General features: G+C 52.2%; 3 protein-coding genes across 3 annotated transcripts in view; 1 reads left to right on the top strand and 2 right to left on the bottom strand.

Annotated features, from left to right (window-relative positions):
- LOC139673818 (zinc finger protein 850-like) overlaps positions 1–3,432 on the bottom strand; it is a 190,382-nt gene extending 186,950 nt beyond the window's left edge. Inside the window, 3 exon segments of the mRNA XM_071559639.1 lie at positions 483–1,167; positions 1,356–1,434; positions 3,293–3,432. Coding sequence (XP_071415740.1) covers positions 483–940 — 458 coding nt within the window. The 5' untranslated portion in view covers positions 941–1,167; positions 1,356–1,434; positions 3,293–3,432.
- LOC139673814 (zinc finger protein 850-like) overlaps positions 1–20,893 on the top strand; it is a 701,437-nt gene that overhangs the window by 154,288 nt on the left and 526,256 nt on the right. The gene's annotated exons all lie outside the window — the stretch shown is intronic.
- On the bottom strand, positions 9,337–10,305 carry LOC139674182 (olfactory receptor 14J1-like). The gene has a single exon (XM_071560359.1). It carries the CDS (start codon positions 10,303–10,305, stop codon positions 9,337–9,339), a length of 969 nt encoding a protein of 322 aa, XP_071416460.1.

The following is a 20,893-nucleotide window of genomic DNA, read 5'->3' on the forward strand; positions in this document are numbered from 1 at the left end:
GGGATTGACTGACAGCCATTTGACTCCTGGGGTTGCCTCACCATCAGGATGTTAATCTGGGGTTGAAACCAGAGTGGAGTCCCCTCAGCCAACCACTGACACATTTGCAAACAGGGCATTGTTTGCTTGGACATTCCAATGAGGGATGTCCTGGCACAGGCCTAAAGCCATCAAATTCCCTCATCCCACAGGATTTTCAAGGTCAGGTCTGTGTCCTGATGGATGTTCCTCCCACTCTGTTCACCCAGATGCCTACAGGGAACCAGGAGGATGAGGAGACCACCAGCCAGGTGTTTTCCCAATGTGAGTCACCAGGAATGATGGTCACCAAGACTCTACCCAAAGTGGGTCACCAGGTCTTTACCCAACATGGGTCATCAGGTCTGTCCTCAACGTGGGTCACTGTGGATCATCCAATGTGGGTACTCCAATGGGTGATGGAGCTGGAGCAGCAGACGAAGCTCTTCCCGCAGTTGGGGCACTCTGAGGGCTTCCCTTATTGGTGGGTCCGTTGGTGTTGGGTCAAGGCAGAGCTCCGGATGAAGCTGTTCCCACACTCCTCACACCTGTCTGGCCTCCCCCCAATGTGGATGCGCCGGTGGGTGATGAGGTTGGATTTGCGGTTGAATCTCTTCCCGCAGTCAGTGCAGCAGAAGGGCCTCTCCCCGGTGTGTGTGCGCTGATGCCTGAGGAGAACTGAGCTGGTCTGAAACCTCTTCCCACACTCGGAACACTCATAGGGACATTCCCCAGTGTGGATCCTTTGATGGCAGATCAGCTCAGAGCTGCAGCTGCAGCCCTTCCCACATTCCCCACATGTGTAGGCCCATTTCCCACTGTGGATCATTTGGTGGCGGATCAGGGTGGAGCTCTGGCTGAAGCTCTTCCCACATTCCAGACACTTGTAGCGCTTCTCCCTTGAGTGGTGTTGCTGCTCCATCACCAGGTCAGAGCACCTGCTCAAGCCACGGACACCTTTGGGGCACTGGGTTGGTTTTTCCTCCTCAGAGCACACAGGTCTAGTTTTGGAGCTTCTCCTCCTGGGGTATCTCCGTGGATTTTCCTTCCCGGTGACTTCCTGGTCTGTGAAGCCATTCTAAACAGCCTCTGCCAGCAGGTTCTGCCGGGGGGATTTGTCCTCCGCGCTCTCCGTGCTCAGCTCGGGGCCTGGGGCAGGAAGGAACAAGGACAGGCAGGGCATTTGCCTCCGGCCCACAGGGAAGGCCAAGGACATCCCCCCAAACCCGGCCCCGGCAGGACGGCGTCGGCAGCGGGGTTGTCCTGCAGCCGGGGCCATGCTGGGCTGGAAGATGCAGCACAAGGGAGGGGCAAAGGGGCACTGACTTCCTCCTCACCTGCCTGGGGGTCCTGGGGCACCTTCCTCTTCCTCGCAGCCTCTTCCTCCATCCTGACAAGCTTTGGAAAGGAGAAATCCTGGTTTGGGGGGAAAAATAAGGTTGGGGGATCCTCCTGCCCAAGTCCATCTCTGGAATTCACCAGGCATCTTGTGCCCTTAAAACCCTCAAAAACAGTAAGATTAAGTAAATAAAAAACATCTCAGGAGTTTCCTCTCTCTGGTCTCTTTACTTTGGGGTTCTGGGGGTCTCCCCTGTCTTGGCCGCTGGGGGTCCCACGTCAATTGAGGGTTCCCCCTCTCTGGGGTCCCTGCCCTCTCCAGGCTGCCGGGGGTCCTGGGAATCAAAGGGGTCCCTCCTCTCTGGTCTCCCCACTTTGGGATTCTTGGGGTCCCTCCTCTCTGGGGTACCCCAGTTTGGGGATAGGGGTCCCCCCTCCCCAGGATGCCAGGGGTCCTGAGGGTGCCCCATTTCCAGGGTCTCCTTTTTGGGATCCCAGGGGATCCCTGAGCACCCCGAGCAGAGAGTCAGCGCATAGGGGACCTCTGGCACCCTCGGCATTCCTAATTGGGACCCTCGAGAGGGGGAATCCCAGAACCCCAAAGGGGTCAGATCACAGAGTGGGGACCCCTGGCATTCTCAGGATCTCCAGCAGCCTGGAAAAGGCAGAACCCCAGAGAGGGGCACCCAAAACACAAGGCACCCCCAACAGCCTGGACAGGAGGGACCCCCAGAACCCCAAAGTGGAGAGATCAGAGAGAGTAAATTTGGAGGTGAATTTTGGTGCTTTGAATTCCTTTGGCCTTAATCTGCATATTTTGGAGGGGGTTTTGGCCAAATCTTGATGGTTTGGGGTTTTAGGGGATCTGTGCCAGGCACCTCCATTTGGGGGGATCGGAGGATCCCAGGATTTTCCAGCATCCAGAGATGCTCCCCAAGCAAAGCCCCCTTTGGGGGTGACTCCCTTTGTTCCCCACACTGAGGTCACTCCTCACTCACTCACACCGTTCCCTTTTCCAAGAGCATCATCCCCAATTTCCCCCTTTCAACTTCTAGAAATAAACAATAAATAAATCCCATTTTCCAGTTTTTTCGGGCTGCCCACGTGTCTCACTCAGCTTCAGTTCTCTCTGTTTCAGCTGTCACTTCAAGATCCCAGTTTGGGGTGCCTGAGGTGTTTTAGGGGGCTCTTGGGGCAGTTTGGGGGTCCTGGGACAGTTTAGGGGGTCCTAGGGTTGTTTTGGAGGGTCTGGCGGCAGTTTGGAGGTCCACAAGTACTTTGGAGGACCAGGGAAGGGTTTGGGGGGTCCTGGGGTGGAACGGGGGGGATCTGAGGGCATTGTAGGGGTCCTGGGAAAGGTTTGGGGAACCCAGGGATGCTTTGGGGGGATCTGAGAGCAGTATGGGTGTTCTGGGAGTGGGTTTAGGGGGATCCTGGCCTAGTTTGGGGAGTTCTGGAAGTAATTTGAGGGCCTTGGGGCAGTTTGGAGAGACTGGGAGAGAATTTAGGAGGGGTTTGAGGTAGTTTGGGAGTCTTGGGGCAGTTTGGAGAGGTCTGAGTGGGGGCCTGGGGGGAGGTTGAGGGAATTTGGCAGGTCTGGTTGCTTCAGAAAGGGATTTTGGCGGGTCCTGCGGTGGTTTGGGGGGTCTGGGAGGAAATACAGAATAGCCTGAGGGTAGTTCGGTGGGTTCTGAGCAGTTTAGACGCTCTGAAAGAGGTTGGGGGGGTCTAGGAGGGGGTTTAGGGGGTCTCTGAGGCGTTTAGGTGGGGGCGAAGTGTTTCAAATGCTCCAGAGAGTTCAGAATGCGATTTGAGGCATCCTGGGGGGCCGAGGCAGTTTGGGAGGTCCCAGGTGGGCGGTTTGGGGTCTCAGGGATTTTTTTGGGTGATTTTGGGGGGTCCCGAGGCGGATCCCGGGGTGGGGGGAGGGGCTTACCCGGCTCCTTCACCGTCACGGCCAACACGGCCCCGGGGGGGTCCCGCGGGTCTGTGGGGGGTGGGTGGGTCGTGCGGGATTCCCAAAGCCCGCCCTGAGTCCCCGAATATTTCCTAAATTTTCTCAATTATCTTCCAAACCTCCCTATGGCACCGCCATTGCTCAACTCTGCCGGCAGCGCCGTCGAGTCCCGCCCTCCGTCTGCGCTCCCTCTGATTGGGCGATGCGCCTGCCCGTCACCGCCTGCAGCCAATCAGCGTTCAGGAATGCAGCGGGCGGTGACGGGACATGGAGTCCGCGCCATTTTGAGCCTGTCCCGTACTACATCTCCCGTCGTGCACCGCGGCCCGTTCTGGCCAATCACAGGCGGGACTACAACTCCCGCCCCCCCCGTGCCCAAGCGGGTCGGTCCCACCCCCATTGCAGCCCCCCAAGTGTCCCCCGGACCCCAAACTGCCCCAGAAGGGCCCCAGGACCCCCAAGTGCTCCCCCAATACCCACTCAGACTCCCAAATCACCTCCCTGGACCCCCACCTGACCCCCAAGTTCCTTCAGGACTTACAAGTGACCCCTAAAATCCTCGTTGGACCCCCAGATTCCGTGCCTGGACCCTCGAGTGACCCCCCCAAGGGTCCCCTCGGACACCCAAGTTCTTTCCCAGTGCCCCATTAATCTTCCTCACACTGCAATGGGACCCCCAAGTGCCCCCCAAGTGCCTTCCAGGCCCCCAAATCCTCCCCAACCTCCCCAAAGCCCCCAGCCCCCCCTTCCCATGGGCCCTTCCCGGGATTTGGGGCTCCAAAGGGACACTTGGGGGTCAGGGGGGATTTGGGGGCACTTGGGGGGCTGGTGAGTTGGGGAAGGGATTTTGTGTGGAATTGAGGGAATTTAGAGTGGAATTCAGTGGATTTGAGGTGAAATTAGGAGAGGTTGGGCGGAATTAAAGGGATTTGGGATGGAATTAAATAATCCTTATGTGAAATTAAGGGGATTTCTGTGGAACCTTCAGGATTTGGGATGAATTATTTGGGATTGTAAGAGGGATCAAGGTATTTTTGAGTGGAGGTCAGAGATTTGGGATGGAATTAGGGATATGTTGGGTAGAAATAAGGAATTTTTGCACATAGTTAAGAAGATTTGAGGTGGAAATACAGAAATTGAGACATTTTGGGTCAAATTAAAGTAATTTCTGGTGAAATATATGGGATCGGGGATGTTATAGATGGAATTAAGGGAACTTTGGGCAAAAATAATGGAGATCTTCAGGAAAACTAAGTGGATTTGGGGGTAAATGAGAGGAGTTTTATGTGGAATTAATAGAATTTTGGGTGGAAGACACAGGAGATCTGGGGCAAAATCAGCAGGACTTTGATGGGTTTATAGAGATATGAGTTGGAATTAAAGCAACTTGGAGTAGAACCATTGTGGTATGAGGGGAAAATCAGGGTATCTTTCAGTGGAATTAAAGGAATTTTGAGGGTAATTATGGGATTTTGAGTGGAATCCTGGGGATTTGGGGTAAAACTGGGGGGATTTGAGGTGAAAGTCCAAGGAGTGTGTTTGTTTTCAATGGTGAAACTTATGAGTTTCAGATTGCTGCAAAAATAGAGGAAAAATCCCTCTTGCCTGTGTTCAGCCAGTTCTCAGAGCAAAGCAGGTCCCAGCTGACTGATGAGGGACATGATGGGGCTGGGGAGATGTGGAGCAAGGTTGTCCCCACTGTCAGACCTCAAGGGATTGCTCTCCAATTAGTCCAAACCTTTTCAGGAGGGAACCTTGGTCAACATCAATCAGAGAATGCTGCAATCACCTCTTCTCTAAAAAGAAAAGTAATTATCCATATCATTTAAAATAGAAATGCACATTTGTTAGAAGCTCTTTGAAATCTTCCTTCAAAATTGTATTAGGGAAATTACTTAATTAACTCTCCTTGATTAGAGGGCAAACTCAGAAAGAGCCATGATCTGTTCAGTTTTGCTTTATCTTAACAAGCCCCGTGGTGCATTTGGTGCTGAGCCCTTGAGCCTCAGGTACTGAGAGGAGATTGCACAAACCTTTCCATAATTCAAAGTCAGAAGAAAATCACAAAGTATCTCAAAGCACTAATGGGTCCCACTGAGGGCCATTCCCAATACAGGCTCTTCACTGACTGGTAGGAGGAGATAATTGGAAGCCTTGATTGAACAAACCTGTCATAGACTCAGTTTCAAAAGGAAAGGAAAAGTACCTTAATAAATATTGAGTCCTTTGAAGCCCTAACAAGCCTCACTGTGGGCTATTACTGTCAAAGCCTCTCAGGGGTCTAAATAAAGCAGATCATTGCAGGCCATGATTTCACAAACCTCTCACAGACTGGGTGTCAAAAAGAAGCACCTCAATAAGCTTTGAGTACCTTGAAGCATTAATGAGCCCCACTGAGTGTTGATACTGACTAAGACTCTCAAGAGACTCGTTACAGCTGATAATTGGAGGCCTTAATTGAACAAACCTCTCACAGACTCCAAACCAAAAGGAAAACTCAAAGTACTTTGAAAAACCTGCAGACTCTTGGAGCTTTAAGGAGCCCCCAAGGGCCACTCCTGAAGAATCCTCCCCAGGGACTCGTTCCAGCAGACCCTTGGAGGCCATGACTGCAGGGAGGCAAAGGCTCTGGGCAGCAGCTCAGGTGCTGAGCAAAGCCTGGCTTGGCTGGAGGCAGCAGAAAGGCCCAGCCCTGACCCCCAGCCTGGGGAAGGCACATCCTGTCCCTCACACCTTGCTCAGGGATCTGCTGGGGGCACTGGCATGGGGGGTGATGCTGAGGGCAGGACAAGGGGTGACAGTGCCCAGCCTTCCTGGGGCTGTGCCAGGAGGCCACGAGGCCCCAGAGCCTCAGCACAGCAGGTCTGCTCACAACCCTTGGTGGCACAGACGATGCTGTACCTGAGGGGACAAAGACTTGGGATCTCTTACACTTCTGACCCAGCCACTTCATGTCCTTCTGTGAAGGAACAAATCACCTCTCAGAGGTGGGTGACAAACCAGTGCTGGGAATGGTCATTGGGAGGGGCTGGTCTGTGATGAGTGTCCTGGAGCACCTTGAGCAGAGTGTCCAGAAAACAAGGGCAGTCTGGGCCAGACACAATGTGGGGCTTTTCCCACTTGCCCCCTCCTAAACTCACCTCAGTCTCTAACACACACAACTCCTGCCATCCCCCTGCCACTCCAGAGATCCAGAGGGTTCTGCACTCCTGTGCCCTGATGCCATCAGTGTGCACTGGGCACCAGTGTCTACTAAAGTTTTACACCTCTGTGGATCTGCTGTGCCAGGCCATCGAATCCACACAGTGCAGTGTGCCTGGTCATCCCTTTCCTCCTCCTGGCCAAAGGCAGGGACCCTCTATTCCTGTTCCTGTCCAGAGTATTCACTGTCTGACCTCTGTGATACCAGACCAGAAGTCCCATCACCAGGATCAAAAGAGTTGATTTTAGTCCTTTTATGCCTGGGAGATCCCTGATTGCCTTCTTGTCTCCCTGCAGCAACTCCATGGACATCCTTCTTGGCTGACCCCTTCTCCACAGCTCTCTTCCCTCTCAGTTCACCTCTATGGGCTCCCAGCTCAAAGGTGGGTTCACCATCCCACTTCCTCATGTCTCCCTCTGGCCATGCAGAAAGAACCAGAGTTCACCACGTGGCCTGTGCTTGGGACTCCCTTTCCCTCTGGCTGGGGCAGGAGAGGACTGATCTCCTGGGCTGCCCCTGAGAGCTGAGCTGCTGGGCCATGGGGATGAGGAAGTGCCCTGAGTTTCTACTACATTTCAGAGCCAGGAGGGTGCCATCTCCTGGTGTATCCCTTTGGAGGGAATACAATGCCATCAGGCTGTTGGAACGTGATCCAGGAGTGCTTTGAACCTCCTAATGGCCACTGTGCAAGGAACATCCTCTGAGTCTTTAGGGGTGTTTTCCCTTTTTAGGTCACTATAGATGATTTCCAGCGCAGGCAATTCCCTCCAGTACTGGATACCTTTGTTTCCAGAGCTTCACTTTCCTTGGAAGTTCACAACATCTTCCTGAAATGGAACTCTTGCCCTCACACTTGAGAAGAGTCATCTTCAGAGATTGTAAATTTCTCCTTCTTTTCCAATTCCTCTTTAATTTCCTAATCTCTAGCAAAGGAATCTCAGCTTTTGGGCTTCATGACCTTGCATGACTATCAGCCCCACTATTCCTGCATGGAAGCAGCCAGGTGGAAATCCACTCACCTGGATGGCAGCTGAACTCTTTTCACAAGTTTGAAAGTTTTTATGAGTTCAGGGACCAGGTAACTTTGGTTTCCTGTTTTCATTTGTGTCACTCCTTTCAATTTCTTTGTTGAAAGATTGGCTTCTTGATCTGCCCCCTCCCCTCCTGATTCTCTTTCTCTTGTCCTGCCCTCAGCATCACCCCCCATGCCAGTGCCCCCAGCAGAGCCCTGAGCAAGGTGTGAGGGCAGGAGGTGCCTTCCCCAGACTGGGGGTCAGAGCTGGGCCTTTCTGCTGCCTCCAGCCAAGCCAGGCTTTGCTCAGCACCTGAGCTGCTGCCCAGAGCCTTTGCCTCCCTGCAGTTGTGGCCTCCAAGGGTCTGCTGGGATGAGTCCCTGGGGAGGCTTTGTCAGGAATGGCCCTTTGGTGGGGCTTGTTAATCCTCCAAGGGACTCCAGGTTTTTCAGGTGCTTTGGGTTTTCCTTCCCACACTGAGTGTCTGTGAGAGGTTTGTTCAATCATGGCCTCCAATGATCTCCTGAGGGTCACAGGACTGGGAGGGAGCAGGGCCAGGACAGCTGAGCCCAACTGGCCCGAGGGATGTTCCCTTTTATTCAGGGCTGTGCTCAGGGTGTTAATGGGCAGTTGGTCAGGAAGGGCTGATCTGTGTCTGGGCTGGGCTGGGCATTGGGCACTGAGTGGTGAGCAATGGAGCAATGGTGTTGTGCATCTCATGTGCTTCTTGTGGGGTTTATTGTTATAGTTCCAGCTTTTATTACTGCTATTGTTGTCATGGGTAGCAGTAGTGTGTTCACTGAGGGTAACACAGAACACTCACCAGGTCATTTTCCCTGTTTCCTGCTGTAGCCCCTGCAGTTACAGGGCTCTGTTTGCTGGTTCACAACCAGATTTAGAGTTTTATCTGTGTCAAGACCCTGAACAGGTCTGTGCTCACTGGCCTCCATTTATTGCTGATCCCTGGCACACACTGTCCCTGCAGGTCCCCTATGTTCTCCTGGCAGCTCCCAACTTGGTTCACTTAAACATTCACCTCCCACCACCACTGTCACCTTCTCTAAAGCCACTGAGAGAATGAAAATGATGATTTGCCGTCTCCATGCTCACTGGCCACCAACAAGCAAAACCTGAAGCAGACTTGAGTCCCTTGAAGGCCACACTAGGACCCCGATCTCAGCACAATGAGGCCGTGGAGAACAAGCCAAACAAGGAGCCTCTATAGAGTCTATTCCTTGGCATGTTCTTGAGAGTGACTTTGCAAAAAGCCCTAAGACTGCATGTCCTGAGCTAAGGAGAACCCCTTTCCTGATGGAGCTGCTGTTGTGGAGCCCAGCTGTGTCCCAGCAGTGCCCATGGCCTGTCCCTGCCTGTGAGCCCAGGATGGACATGCAGCAGGTCTGTGTCCCAGCTGGCAGAGGAGCAAGGCCTTAGTCCAGCCCAGGGGCTCTGCAGGAGAGTGTACAAGTGGAAAGAGAGCAGGTCAGCAAAGGCCCAGTGCTGGTGCTCCCTGGCAGTGCTGCTGTGCTGGGACCTTTTGCCCTTCTCTGCACACATGGAACTGCCCAGTAGGTGCCTGAAAGTCTCATAGGAAAAAGATCAGATAATCAAGGCTACTGCAAAAGAATTTATTTTGTTTAAATATAAAGATAGCACAATTACTAAAAGATTTAAATATTCAAATTAATGAACTAGAACTAAGATGAGAGGATGAATAAAATAATTTCATTGACCACAACATTATGACAAAAAGAACCCTCTGACCATGAAGAAAAACCTGGGAAGGCAAACTGAGCTTGTCATGAGATTTATTGTGAACACTGTACAGAAGAAAACTGGCAGGTTCTTGCTGCTGAAAAACATCCAGTCATCATTTTCCTCAGGGCATCCTTGAGCTCCTGGTTTCTCAGGCTGTAGATGAGGGGGTTCAGTGCGGGAGGCACCACCGAGTACAGAACTGACAGGGCCAGATCCAGAGATTGGGATGAGATGAAGGGAGGTTTCAGGTAGGAAAATGTGCCAGTGCCGATAAACAGGGAGACCACGGCCAGGTGAGGGAGGCACGTGGAAAAGGCTTTGTGCCGTCCCTGCTCGGAGGGGATCCTCAGCACAGCCCTGAAGATCTGCACATAGGAGAAAACTATGAAAATGAAACAACCAAAAGCTAAATAGACACTCACGACAAGAAGCCCAAGTTCCTTGAGATAGGAATGTAAGCAGGAGAGCTTGAGGATCTGTGGGATTTCACAGAAGAACTGGTCCAGGGCATTGCCATGGCACAGGGGCAGGGAAAATGCATGGGCTGTGTGCAGCAGAGAGTAGAGAAAGCCACTGGCCCAGGCAGCTGCTGCCATGTGGGCACAAGCTCTGCTGCCCAGGAGGGTCCCATAGTGCAGGGGTTTGCAGATGGCAACGTAGCGGTCGTAGCACATGATCGTGAGGAGGAAAAACTCTGCTGAGATGAAGAAGACAAAGAAAAAGACCTGTGCAGCACATCCCATGTAGGAGATGGTTGCGGTGTCCCAGAGGGAGTTGTGCATGGCTTTGGGGACAGTGGTGCAGATGCAGCCCAGGTCTGTGAGGGACAGGTTGAGCAGGAAGAAGTGCATGGGGGTGTGCAGGTGGTGGTCGCAGGCTACGGCGCTGATGATGAGGCCGTTGCCCAGGAGGGCAGCCAGGGAGATGCCCAGGAAGAGCCACAAGTGCAGGAGCTGCAGCTGCCGCGTGTCTGCCAATGGCAGGAGGAGGAACTGGCTGATGGAGCTGCTGTTGGGCATCTGCTGCCTCTGGAGGTGGGGCACTGTCCAAAGAGGAAATAACAGTGACAAATAAGATGAGACATTTTTCAAAGAGTCACAGCCATTTCCCAATACCCCTTTCCCTTCTGCTTACACTCCCCACTTTTCCTTTTTCAGGAAACTTTGCTTCATCTCCATGGCTGGAGCCCTGCTTGGTGCTCACTACATTTCCCATGAGGAGCAGCCCCTCTGCCCACTGGCTGTGAGGGTCACCCTGCTCTGCTCCAGTGGGGTGATGGGCATGGCGGGGGCAGGGCCCATCCTGGTGTTCAGCTGTGTCAGATGAAACTGCTCCTAAAGCAAAAGTTCTCATGGGCATCTGCACTCCCAGTTTTGAGAAGATTTCAGGATTCCAGAAGACAGTTTCAGAGGTTTGGGTGTTTTGTTTCTGACTCCCCTCATCTTCCCTGTGGAGTTTTCCTGGATGTCAGAACCCCTCAGCATTTGTGCTGCCCTGAGAAAGAGCAGAGCAGGGCTTCCCAAACAGGACCATGTCTGTGGCTTAGTGCAGAGTGAGGGGAGCTGCTCTGTCCCTCTGCCTTCTTCCAGCTGCCCTGGACTTGGGCCTTCCTCAGACAAAGAGTGATCACACTCCCATTTTTGTCTGAAATGCCACCAGACACTGTTGACAGCAGAGAGATCCATCACAGACCACTCAGTGTCTCAGCCTGGCTCAAGGTCTCAAGGACACACATGGCTCATCTCACCAACCCAACAGCATTTCCTGGGATGGGCACAGCATCTCTGCCCTCTGCACTGCGGATTTCAGATAACACAATTGTGCTATGAAGATGATTTGCATTCTTGAGGGCAGCTCCCAGCTTGGAAGGACATCTCAGAGAAGAACCAAGTGTCCTGACAATGGAGTTTGATTCTGGGAAACACACCTCATTCTCCAGGCACACAGAATTCACTACTGACAGCCCCAGAGGTCAGAGGAAAATTGGAATGTCTCATTCCCAGGGACCCACCTGCCTGAGGGGGATCACAGGATCACTGATTGACTCTGTAGCTTGAACTCCCATTCCCAGTGAGCCTGACTGAGAGAAGGAGGAAACAATTCCAGTAACAAGGGCAAGTTGAGGAAAAAGGAAATGCACACTGAGGGTCCAGCTGGGAGAATCCAGGGCAGAACCAGGTGGGCACTCAGGGCAGTGTCACCCTGAGCCAGCTGTGCCACCTCCCAGACACCAGCAATGCCAGGTAATTCTCAGCCCCTGTGCAGCTCCTCAGAGTTCCCTCTGCTACTCAAACCACCAGGTATGTGGCTTGAGAGCTTGATAGAAATCCCTCCTTTCACCTTCTCCTTGAAGTATCCCCTGGAAAATATCCCTGAGTGCTCTGGTTCTATAAGCAGTCCTCACCTATGAAACTCTCCCTTGATAGCTGAACAAACCTGCCCTGCCCTGCCCTGCCCTGCCCTGCCAGGGTTTGCTCTTTCCACCCACAGCCTCTTCCCCAGCACTGAGGGAGCTCCCCAGACCAGGTGAGAGCTGCCCCTGGCAGGTGGCAGAGCTCCTGCCCTGGCACAGCACCCTGGGGTGCAGGACCCTGCTCTGTAGGACAGTTTGGGGCAGCCTGGGTAGCACAGCCTGGATTCAAACCCTGCAGCCATCCCTGGGAGGAGGGAACCCTGCTGGGATGTCCCTGGGATGGTGCAGGAGAGAGTCCCTGCTTTGCAGCCCGTCCTCATCTTCAGCACCAGAGAAACTGTGATATCCCACATTAGAGACCCCCCAAGCTGTGGGATGTGCCAGCGTTGGGAGATCTTCCCACAAACTGCACATACATTGCCCTTCATGCAGACTTACCGTGGGAGACCCTGGAAAGATTCCTCTTCTGTGGATCTTCCTCTCAACTTTCCTCACACCCCAGACTGTGTGTAACCTCTCTCTGCCCTGCTTTTCTGCCCTGGGTGTGTGCAGGCAGTGCCCTGAGCCCTGCTGGGCTGTGCACAGGAGCTGCTCCTGGGCAGAGCTGTCTCTCTGCAGCGCTGCCCGCTTGCCAGGAGCTCCCTGTGTGCCAGGAGCCCAGCCCAGCTCAGCAGCACAGCAACAGCCCAGGGCATTTAATGGCCCTCTGGGGGGTTTGGTGCTCAGTCCCTGAACATCAGACCCTGAGGAAAGTTCCAGAAACCTCTTGAGAAAGAAAAGTCAGAATCAAACTTTTAAATTTCTTGTGTTTTTAATGGGTCCCTCTGAGGGACATAACTGAGAAAGTGTCCTGAGATTCCAGTTAGAAAACAAAGAGACAATGATGACAAATACGGACTAGGAAAGAAAGGTCACTCTGATGCTGAGGAAAGTAAGAAGCATTTCATTAACCCAAAGGTCACAGCCCTGGGAAGGGAGATCCTGTCTCTCCCTCATTCCTCGGGGCTCTTCCTTGGACATCGGGTTGTAGGATGTGGAAAACCTGGGGCAGGAGGATGGAGTGGCACCTCCCAGGCTGCTGAGCAGGGACAAGGAGGCAATGAGGCCCCAGGGCTGCAAGGCTCACTTGTCTCCTCATGCCATCAGGGGCACACACAGCAGCCATGGCCAAAGGCCTGCACAAGTTGGCTCTCTTGGGACCTTTCAGCTTCTGCACATCCCTGTCTCCTCTCCAGCCCAGGCTGTCCTACGGTGTCCATGCCCTGCCCCTTTCCCTGCAGGCTGTCGGCATCCCCCGGCTGCCCCACCTCGCTGGCCCCTTCCTGCACTGACATCTCTCCCTCCTCCCTGGCTCTGCCTTGGAGCACAAAGCCTTGGGCTGATCCAGACTCCTTCTTGGTGATGCTTTGTATCAGAGCGCTTGTCTTAGAGGGAAATTTCTTTCTTCCCATGTCAAGTGTGGACCTTCCCAGATGCAATTGGTGACATTATTTTTTCCTCATTCTATTTCTGACCACAAAAAGAAAAGCTCCACCATCTCTGACACCACCACTGGGACACTGTGGAACCTCATGGAATGAACAGCCCAGTGTGACACTGCAGAGTCTTATTGATGCAATGGATTCATTGTCACTCTGTGGAACCTCATGGAATCAAGGGGTCATTTCAGGAATTATAGAGGGGTGATTGAATCACTTTTCCTCACAGGTTTTAATGATGGCAAATCAGATCCACTTATATAAATTGCATTATATATTATGATAAATGAGGAGACAGAACAGTAGACAAGTGAACAGATATTTTCTTAAATATTTAATACACTGGTAAAGCTGAAGCCCGCTAGTAGAGTATATTATAGCATAAAATAGTGCAGAGCACTGTATCAAAACACTTATTTTAATGCAGTTGATCAAAAGCAGCAAAAATAAACAATCATTAAAAAGGGACTGATGTAACTCTCACACAACTAAAGAGGGCAGATCTCTCTCCTTCCCTTAACCCCTGGGCAGTGACCACGAAGAGCCATCCCTGCTTCATGGGAGAAGCTCCACATGCTTCAAGACAGTCTGTGGAAGGATCTGCCATATGGAAGTTGGACTGAGCTTTTATAGTTACACTGTCAGGGATTGCTGGTCACATGTTTCCAGGCCAGTGAGCAGCTTCTCTGTCCAATGGTGCTTCAAAAATCAGGATGGGCATTTGCAGTTTGGTGAACCAGGCTGGTTTTAGCAGAATTCAACACCCAAAAAGCCCCTTGGTGCCAGCAGTAACTCAGCCCAGAGAGCCTGCATTGTTTGCATTCTCTGAGTGGATTCTGGGCCTGATCAGGGCAGAACATCCTGCCATGGTCCATAAGGCTCTGCAGTGCCACAATGGCCCCTTGAAGTTATGGGGTTCCAAAATGTCCTGAGATTCCTTTGGCTCCAGGAGTCCCCACAAGTCACAAAGGCCCCTTGGTTCCATGAGATTCCACAGTGCCCCAGGGTCCCTTTGGCTCCATAAGGCTTTTTAGTGTCAAAATGGCCCCTTGATTCCAGGAGGTTCCAGATTCCCAGGGTTCTTTCAGTTCCATTAATCCCTGCAGTATCACAATGGACTTTGGATTCCATGGTGTTCAGCAGCGGGGCCCAGTTTGGGTTCCATAACCCTACTCAGTGTCACAAAGGCCCCTTCATTCCTGGAGGTTCCAAAATATCTCAGGGTTCCTCTTCTATGACAAAATGACCCACTCAGGAGATGAGGGAAAGGCTGTAGATGTGTCTCTCTGGAATTCAGTCAAGCCTTTGGCACCACCTCCCACAGCATCTCCTGCAGAAACTGGCTGCTCATGGCTGGGATGAGGGAACTGTTTGCTGAGTGAAAAACTGGCTGATGGCCCAGAGAGTGGTGTGGAATGGAAACAAATCCAGGTGGGGCTGGTCAATAGTGGGGTTCCCCAGGGCTCAGTGTTAGGGCTGGTCGTGTTTGACATTGTTTTAATGATCTGGATAAGGGGATCAAGTGCACTCTTAGTAAATTTGTGGAGAACAACAAGGTGGGTGTGATTGTGGATCTGCTGGAGAGCAGGAAGGCTCTGCAGAGGGATGTGGACAGGCTGGATTGATAAGGTCAAGAGTCAGATCCTGTCCTTGAGTCACAACAACCCCATGGAATGTTTCAGGCTGTGAGCAGAGTGGCTTGAGAGCTGCTCAGCAGGAAAAGACTTGGGGCTGCTGCTTGAGAGCAGCTGGGTATGAGCCAGAGTGTGCCCAGGTGGACCAGAAGGCCAAAGGCATCCTGGCCAGTATGAGGAATAATGTGACCAGCAGGACTAGGGCAGGACTGTCCCTCTGCACTGGCCACTGATGAGGCCGCACCTTCAGTGCTATGTCCAGTTCTGGGCCCCTCACTGCAAAAAGGACATTGAGAGGCTGGAGCATGTCCAGAGAAGGGAATGGAGCTGGGAAAGGGTCTGGAAATCATGTTGGATGAGGAACTTGTGTTCTTGAGTCTGGAGAAGAGGAGGCTCAGGGAGGACCTTGTTGCTCTCTACAAACACCCAAAAGGAGGTCTTAGTGAGGTGATTCTCCCTCTCGTCTGCCAAGCCTATAGGGACAGAAAGAGAGAAAACAGACTTGAATTGCATAGGTCAAGGTTCAGATTAGATATTAAATAATAATTTTTTCACTGAGAGGGTTTTCAGGTAATGAAATAAGTAGCCCAGGGTGGTGGTGTTATCTGAAAGTGCTCAGGTGGTGTTTGAATGTGGCACCTGGAATAAGATTTAGGGGTGATTATGGGGTGCTGGTTGACAGTTGGACTAGAAGATCTTGAAGGTCTCTTCCAACCTTGATGATCCTGTGATTCTCTGACCTGCCACCACTGCCTCCATGTTTCTGCTCCAAAAATATCCTGGGGATGTTTTCTCAGTTGTGTCCCTCAGTGGGACCCATTAGCACTGCAAGAAACTTCACAGTTTGAATCTCACTTCAACTTTCCTCAGGGTGTGATGTTCAGGGACTGAGCACCAAACCCCCCAGAGGGCCATTAAATGCCCTGGGCTGTTGCTGTGCTGCTGAGCTGGGCCGGGCTCCTGGCACACAGGGAGCTCCTGGCAAGCGGGCAGCACTGCAGAGAGACAGCTCTGCCCAGGAGCAGCTCCTGTGCACAGCCCAGCAGGGCTCAGGGCACTGCCAGGGCAGCTCAGGGACACCAGCAGGGCACAGACAGAGCTTAAAGGGGCTCAGCATTGGGAGGATGACTCAGAGCTCATGGAGGAGAAATCTTTGCAGTGCTGGACACGGTGAGTCTGTGGGTGCAGGGCAATGCAGGGGCAGCTCCTGGAGGCATCTCCTAAAGCTGGAATAGCCCCAGCTGATGGGATGTGTGAGGAGAGGGCTATTGGGGGACACTTTGGAATAGCTGTGGAGACGGGGTTGCAGCCAGGGGTGCCCAGGGCTGTGGTGCAGATCAGGGTCCTGCAGCCCAGGGTGCTGTGCTGGGGCAGGGACTCTGCTGCCTGCAAGGGTCAGCTCTCAGCCGGCCTGGGGAGCTGCTCACAGGGCTGGGGGAGAAGGGCTGTGGGGAAGGAGCGATGGCTGAGAGCTGAGTCCTGATGTGGATAAGGTTCTCTGTGGTTTGAAGGTGCTCAGAGCTGGATAGCAGTGCAGGAGATTTCACAGGATATTTTTCAAGAAGCACAAAAAGGCAGGGGCTGTTTCAAATGGAATTATCCTGTTCTTACCTTTTTTTGTGGGCTATCTGGCCCATAAAAAGTAGAAATTAATTTCTCATTTCAGGAGGTGGCACTTCCATTTCAAATCGTTTACACCTACTGATGAATAAACCTGGGAGGATTAGAAATCTGCCAGGTACACACATCATCAGTGCTGCTTTTCCATTCTCCTCAGGGTTGCTTTGACATTGCCAGCAGATCCTGCACAGGCAGAGCTGTCCCTGGGCAGTGCCCTGTGCTGGGAGGGCTCTGCAGGGCAGAGCTGAGCACCCAGGGCTGGGATGGGCTCTGGGAGCACTGCCAGGGAAGCAGCTGCTGGCAGGGACAGCTCCAGGCAGCAGACCCCTGGACAGGGAGTGAGAGGGAATTGCTGCTGAAATGCTGTGGCAGGGGAGTTGAGGCAGCTCTGGGCCATCCCTGCTCTGCAGATTTCTGCCCAGAACAAGCCCCTGATCTCACCCACTACCCAGCAGAGTCCTTCCCTTTGGCCATCTGATTGTCTCTGTAGGGTCTCCATAGGAGTGTGGAGGAATTTCTCTATTTTCCCTTCCTCTTCATGCTGCCTTTGCTCCCAGCTCAGGTGGGAGCTCTGGGCAATGGGTCTCCTGGACTCTCCAGTCAGGATGTAACAACTTTAAGACATTCAGTTCTTTCCCTGGATGATCCTGCTGTCCTGCAGGATGCCTTCCTGAGGGGCAGAGCTGTGCCATTCCAACCCTGTGTTCCCTACAGCCCCTCAGCACTGAGGCCATGGCAGTGGGGCTGCAAGGTGTGTGCAGGCAGCTGCAATGAGCCCTCTGTGCCCCTGGTGGGAGGGGAGAGCTGAGATATCTCTCTTCTGTAGGATGAGACAGGATGAGGAGTTTGAAGATGTGCACTTGGAAACTGGAGTCACCAGATCTCAGCAGTGTCCAGTTTCTCCTCAGGGGAACCCCTGGGTGCCTTTGCCCTGCAGAACAGAGAGGTGACAGCCTTGGGCAGATGAGAGCAGGGCTGATGGATCTTGCCAAACATTGCAGGAATGGATGATCTCTTTGCCTCACAGGACACAGAGTTTGTCTCTTAGATAGAAGTATAAATACCAAGGATTCCTGCCTCAAAAATTTCAGTACTTGTGTTGGAGCAAATAGAAGCAAACAAACAAAACTTTGCCCCCACAGCTCTGCTCTGCAATAGGGTGAAATGGGAGTGACAATGTTGAGAAGCTTTTTAGCACCACGGATGGCTTAAAACTAACATCAGTCTCAGTTCCTATTTATCTGTTGTTGTAGGACAGAACTGAGTATACCAGAACATCAGCAGAGCTCCTTTTTCCCTGGAGCTTTTTGAGCCAGGCCTCAACAGAAGTCCTCAAATGGACCAGCTAAAGGGTTTTTGTGAAAAAGAAGAGGTGATCTGAGGGTGTTACATAAGGACTAGAGAGATTTTTTCTGAAACATGTACTGTCACTTGTTACTATATTTTTCTCCTTGGACAGGTGCTATACCCAGGAGAAGCTCATGTCCAACAGCAGCTCCATCAGCCAGTTCCTCCTCCTGCCATTGGCAGACACGCGGCAGCTGCAGCTCCTGCACTTGTGGCTCTTCCTGGGTATCTCCCTGGCTGCCCTCCTGGGCAACGGCCTCATCATCAGCGCTGTAGCCTGCGACCACCACCTGCACACCCCCATGCACTTCTTCCTGCTCAACCTGTCCCTCACAGACCTGGGCTGCATCTGCACCACTGTCCCCAAAGCCATGCACAACTCCCTCTGGGACACCACAACCATCTCCTTCATGGGATGTGCTGCTCAGGTGTTTTTGTTTCTGTTCTTCATGTCAGCTGACTTTTATCTCCTCACCATCATGTGCTACGACCGCTACGTTGCCATCTGCAAACCCCTGCACTACGGGACCCTCCTGGGCAGCAGAGCTTGTGCCCACATGGCAGCAGCTGCCTGGGCCAGTGGCTTTCTCAATGCTCTGCTGCACACAGTCAATACATTTTCCCTGCCCCTGTGCCATGGCAATGCTCTTGCCCAGTTCTTCTGTGAAATCCCACAGATCCTCAAGCTCTCCTGCTCACACTCTGATCTCAGGGAACTTGGGCTTCTTGTGGTTAGTGCCTGTTTAGCTTTTGGTTGTTTCATTTTCATAATTTTCTCCTATGTGCAGATCTTCAGGGCTGTGCTGAGGATCCCCTCTGAGCAGGGACGGCACAAAGCCTTTTCCACGTGCCTCCCTCACCTGGCCGTGGTCTCCCTGTTTCTCAGCACTTCCATGTTTTCCTATCTGAAGCCTCCCTCCATCTCCTCCCCATCCCTGAATCTGGCACTGTCAGTTTTGTACTCCGTGGTGCCTCCAGCACTGAACCCCCTCATCTACAGCCTGAGGAATCAGGAGCTCAAGGATGCTGTGAGGAAAATGATGACTGGATGCTTTTCAGCAACAATAACCTGTCTGTTTTCTGCCCTATAGAGTTTGTAGTGTAACGCATTAGAAGCACAGCATGCCTTCTCAGGTTTTTGGTGATGGTCAATTGGCTCTTCTTGTCAGGATGTTGTGCACAATAAAATTTTATTAATTTCTTTTGTCATTCTTCGTTTTTCTGTGTGACTCAAAATCTCTGAGGAATTGTGCTCTCTTTATATTCAAAGAAAATAAATTATCCTGAACTGCTCTTGTTCATCTGTGATCCTAACTGTGGGACCATCATAAAGCTGCAGGGCAATTTCATATGTGCAGAGGAGAAGGGGAAAGAGTCCAGCACAGCAGCACTGCTGGGGACCAGCAGGACTTTTTAGAGTTGCTCCCTTTCCACTTCCACACTCTCCTTCTAAGACCCCATGTTGGTGTAAGATCTGAGTGCTCTGCCAGTTTGGTCGGGCTGTTTCTGTGTGGTGATGCCCAAAGGGGCACAAAGAAACTGCTTAGAGACAGAGTTTTAATCTTTAAGCAGCAAGGTATTTATTGAAGCAACGTTGGGGAACCGTCCGATTCTCGTCGGACAATAGAGTTCCGAAGTCAGCAGTGTGAAGCCAGAGTATTTATACAGTTTCTGTGAGAGATTACATCATTTTTACATGCATATTCATGTTATTGCAACACTTGGTTATAATATATAGAGCAGGCGGAGTCCAGGCAGAGTCAGGGGTGGAGTCGTCGTTTTGAGGAATATTATGGTGGGAGTTCCTGTTACCTCATCTGGTAGGGGTCTCATTTCACCTCCTCATCCTCGGTGAACTTTTCAACTTCTACTGAATTTTGCTGATTTTAATATAGATCGTGCCAAAATGCCGTGTTTGAAATTTCTTGTCTCTTCCTGCAGGTCACCGTGTCCTGTACTCGGGCTGTGCTTCTCCCTTATATGTTATTGCCTGCGTATTTCGTATTGGTTTGGACGGACCTCAAGACCACCTTTGGATAGCTCCCAAACCTGGTTTCTATCCAGCTATATTTCCTGTGGCTGGCTTCAGAGACTGTTTTGTGTTAATTCTTTGGGTCCTGTGCTTGCTCTGCTTCAGTGGGAGTGCTGTGACTGCCAGCAGACAATGGGCATTTTTGTGGCAGAGTTGGCCTCAAACAGCAGTTCCATCATGAAAAGGGATCTCCTCAGCACAGTGCCTGCAGGTTGTGGTCTTCTTCTAAAGTCACTCTGAAGAACATGCACAGAGAATGGACACTAAAGAGGCTCCTTATTTGGCTTGTTCTCCAGGGGCTCAGTGTGATGAGATCAGGGGCTCAGGGTGGCCTTCGAGAAAATTAGATCTGCTTTTGCTTGTTGATGGCCAGAGCCCAAGCAGATGGAGAATGATCTGGGATTAACATTCCTGGGTCTCTGTAGCTTGTGACAGGAATGATGGCAGGAGAATGTTTGATTGAAGAGACCTGGGAACAGCCAGGAGAACTCAAAGGACCTGCAGGGACAGTTTGTGCCAAGGAGTCAGCAGGAAATTCAGCCCAGTGAGCACAGGCCTGTCAAGTGTGGGGTCACTCCATGATTATATTCTATATCTGGGTGTAAACTGAAAAAACAAGAGCTCTGCAGATCCAGGGGACACATCAGGTACAGGGAAAGGAGTCTAAGTGACCTGTCTTACCCTCAATGAAATTCCACCATTGGATCCAGTGCAGCCCCCAGACCCACCTCCCAGCACTGGAACAAGGCAGGGCCCCTCTGAGCACCCTCCATGGTCACACAAGAGCTTGTCAGTGGCAAGAGGGGGTCAGTGGCAGGGACCACCATCAGCTGGCTCTGCCTCCCAGCCTGACCAGCCCAGCCCAGCCCAGCAGAGCCCCCCCATGGCCCTGGGCACCACAGCCCCTGTGCCCTGCAGAGCAGCACCCCCAGTTCGGGGGCTGTGGGGAGAACAGGGAGGGGCTGCAGGAATGGCTGCAGGAATGGCTGGTCAGGCCAGTACAGACGTGTTCCCCTGGGGAAAGGCTCTGTGGGGAGATGGGATGTGCCAGGAGAAGAGCAGGACAGGTTGTGGGTGCCCATG

The sequence above is a fragment of the Pithys albifrons genome, chromosome 7, assembly GCF_047495875.1.
Source record: "Pithys albifrons albifrons isolate INPA30051 chromosome 7, PitAlb_v1, whole genome shotgun sequence".
Taxonomy (NCBI): Eukaryota; Metazoa; Chordata; class Aves; order Passeriformes; family Thamnophilidae; genus Pithys; species Pithys albifrons.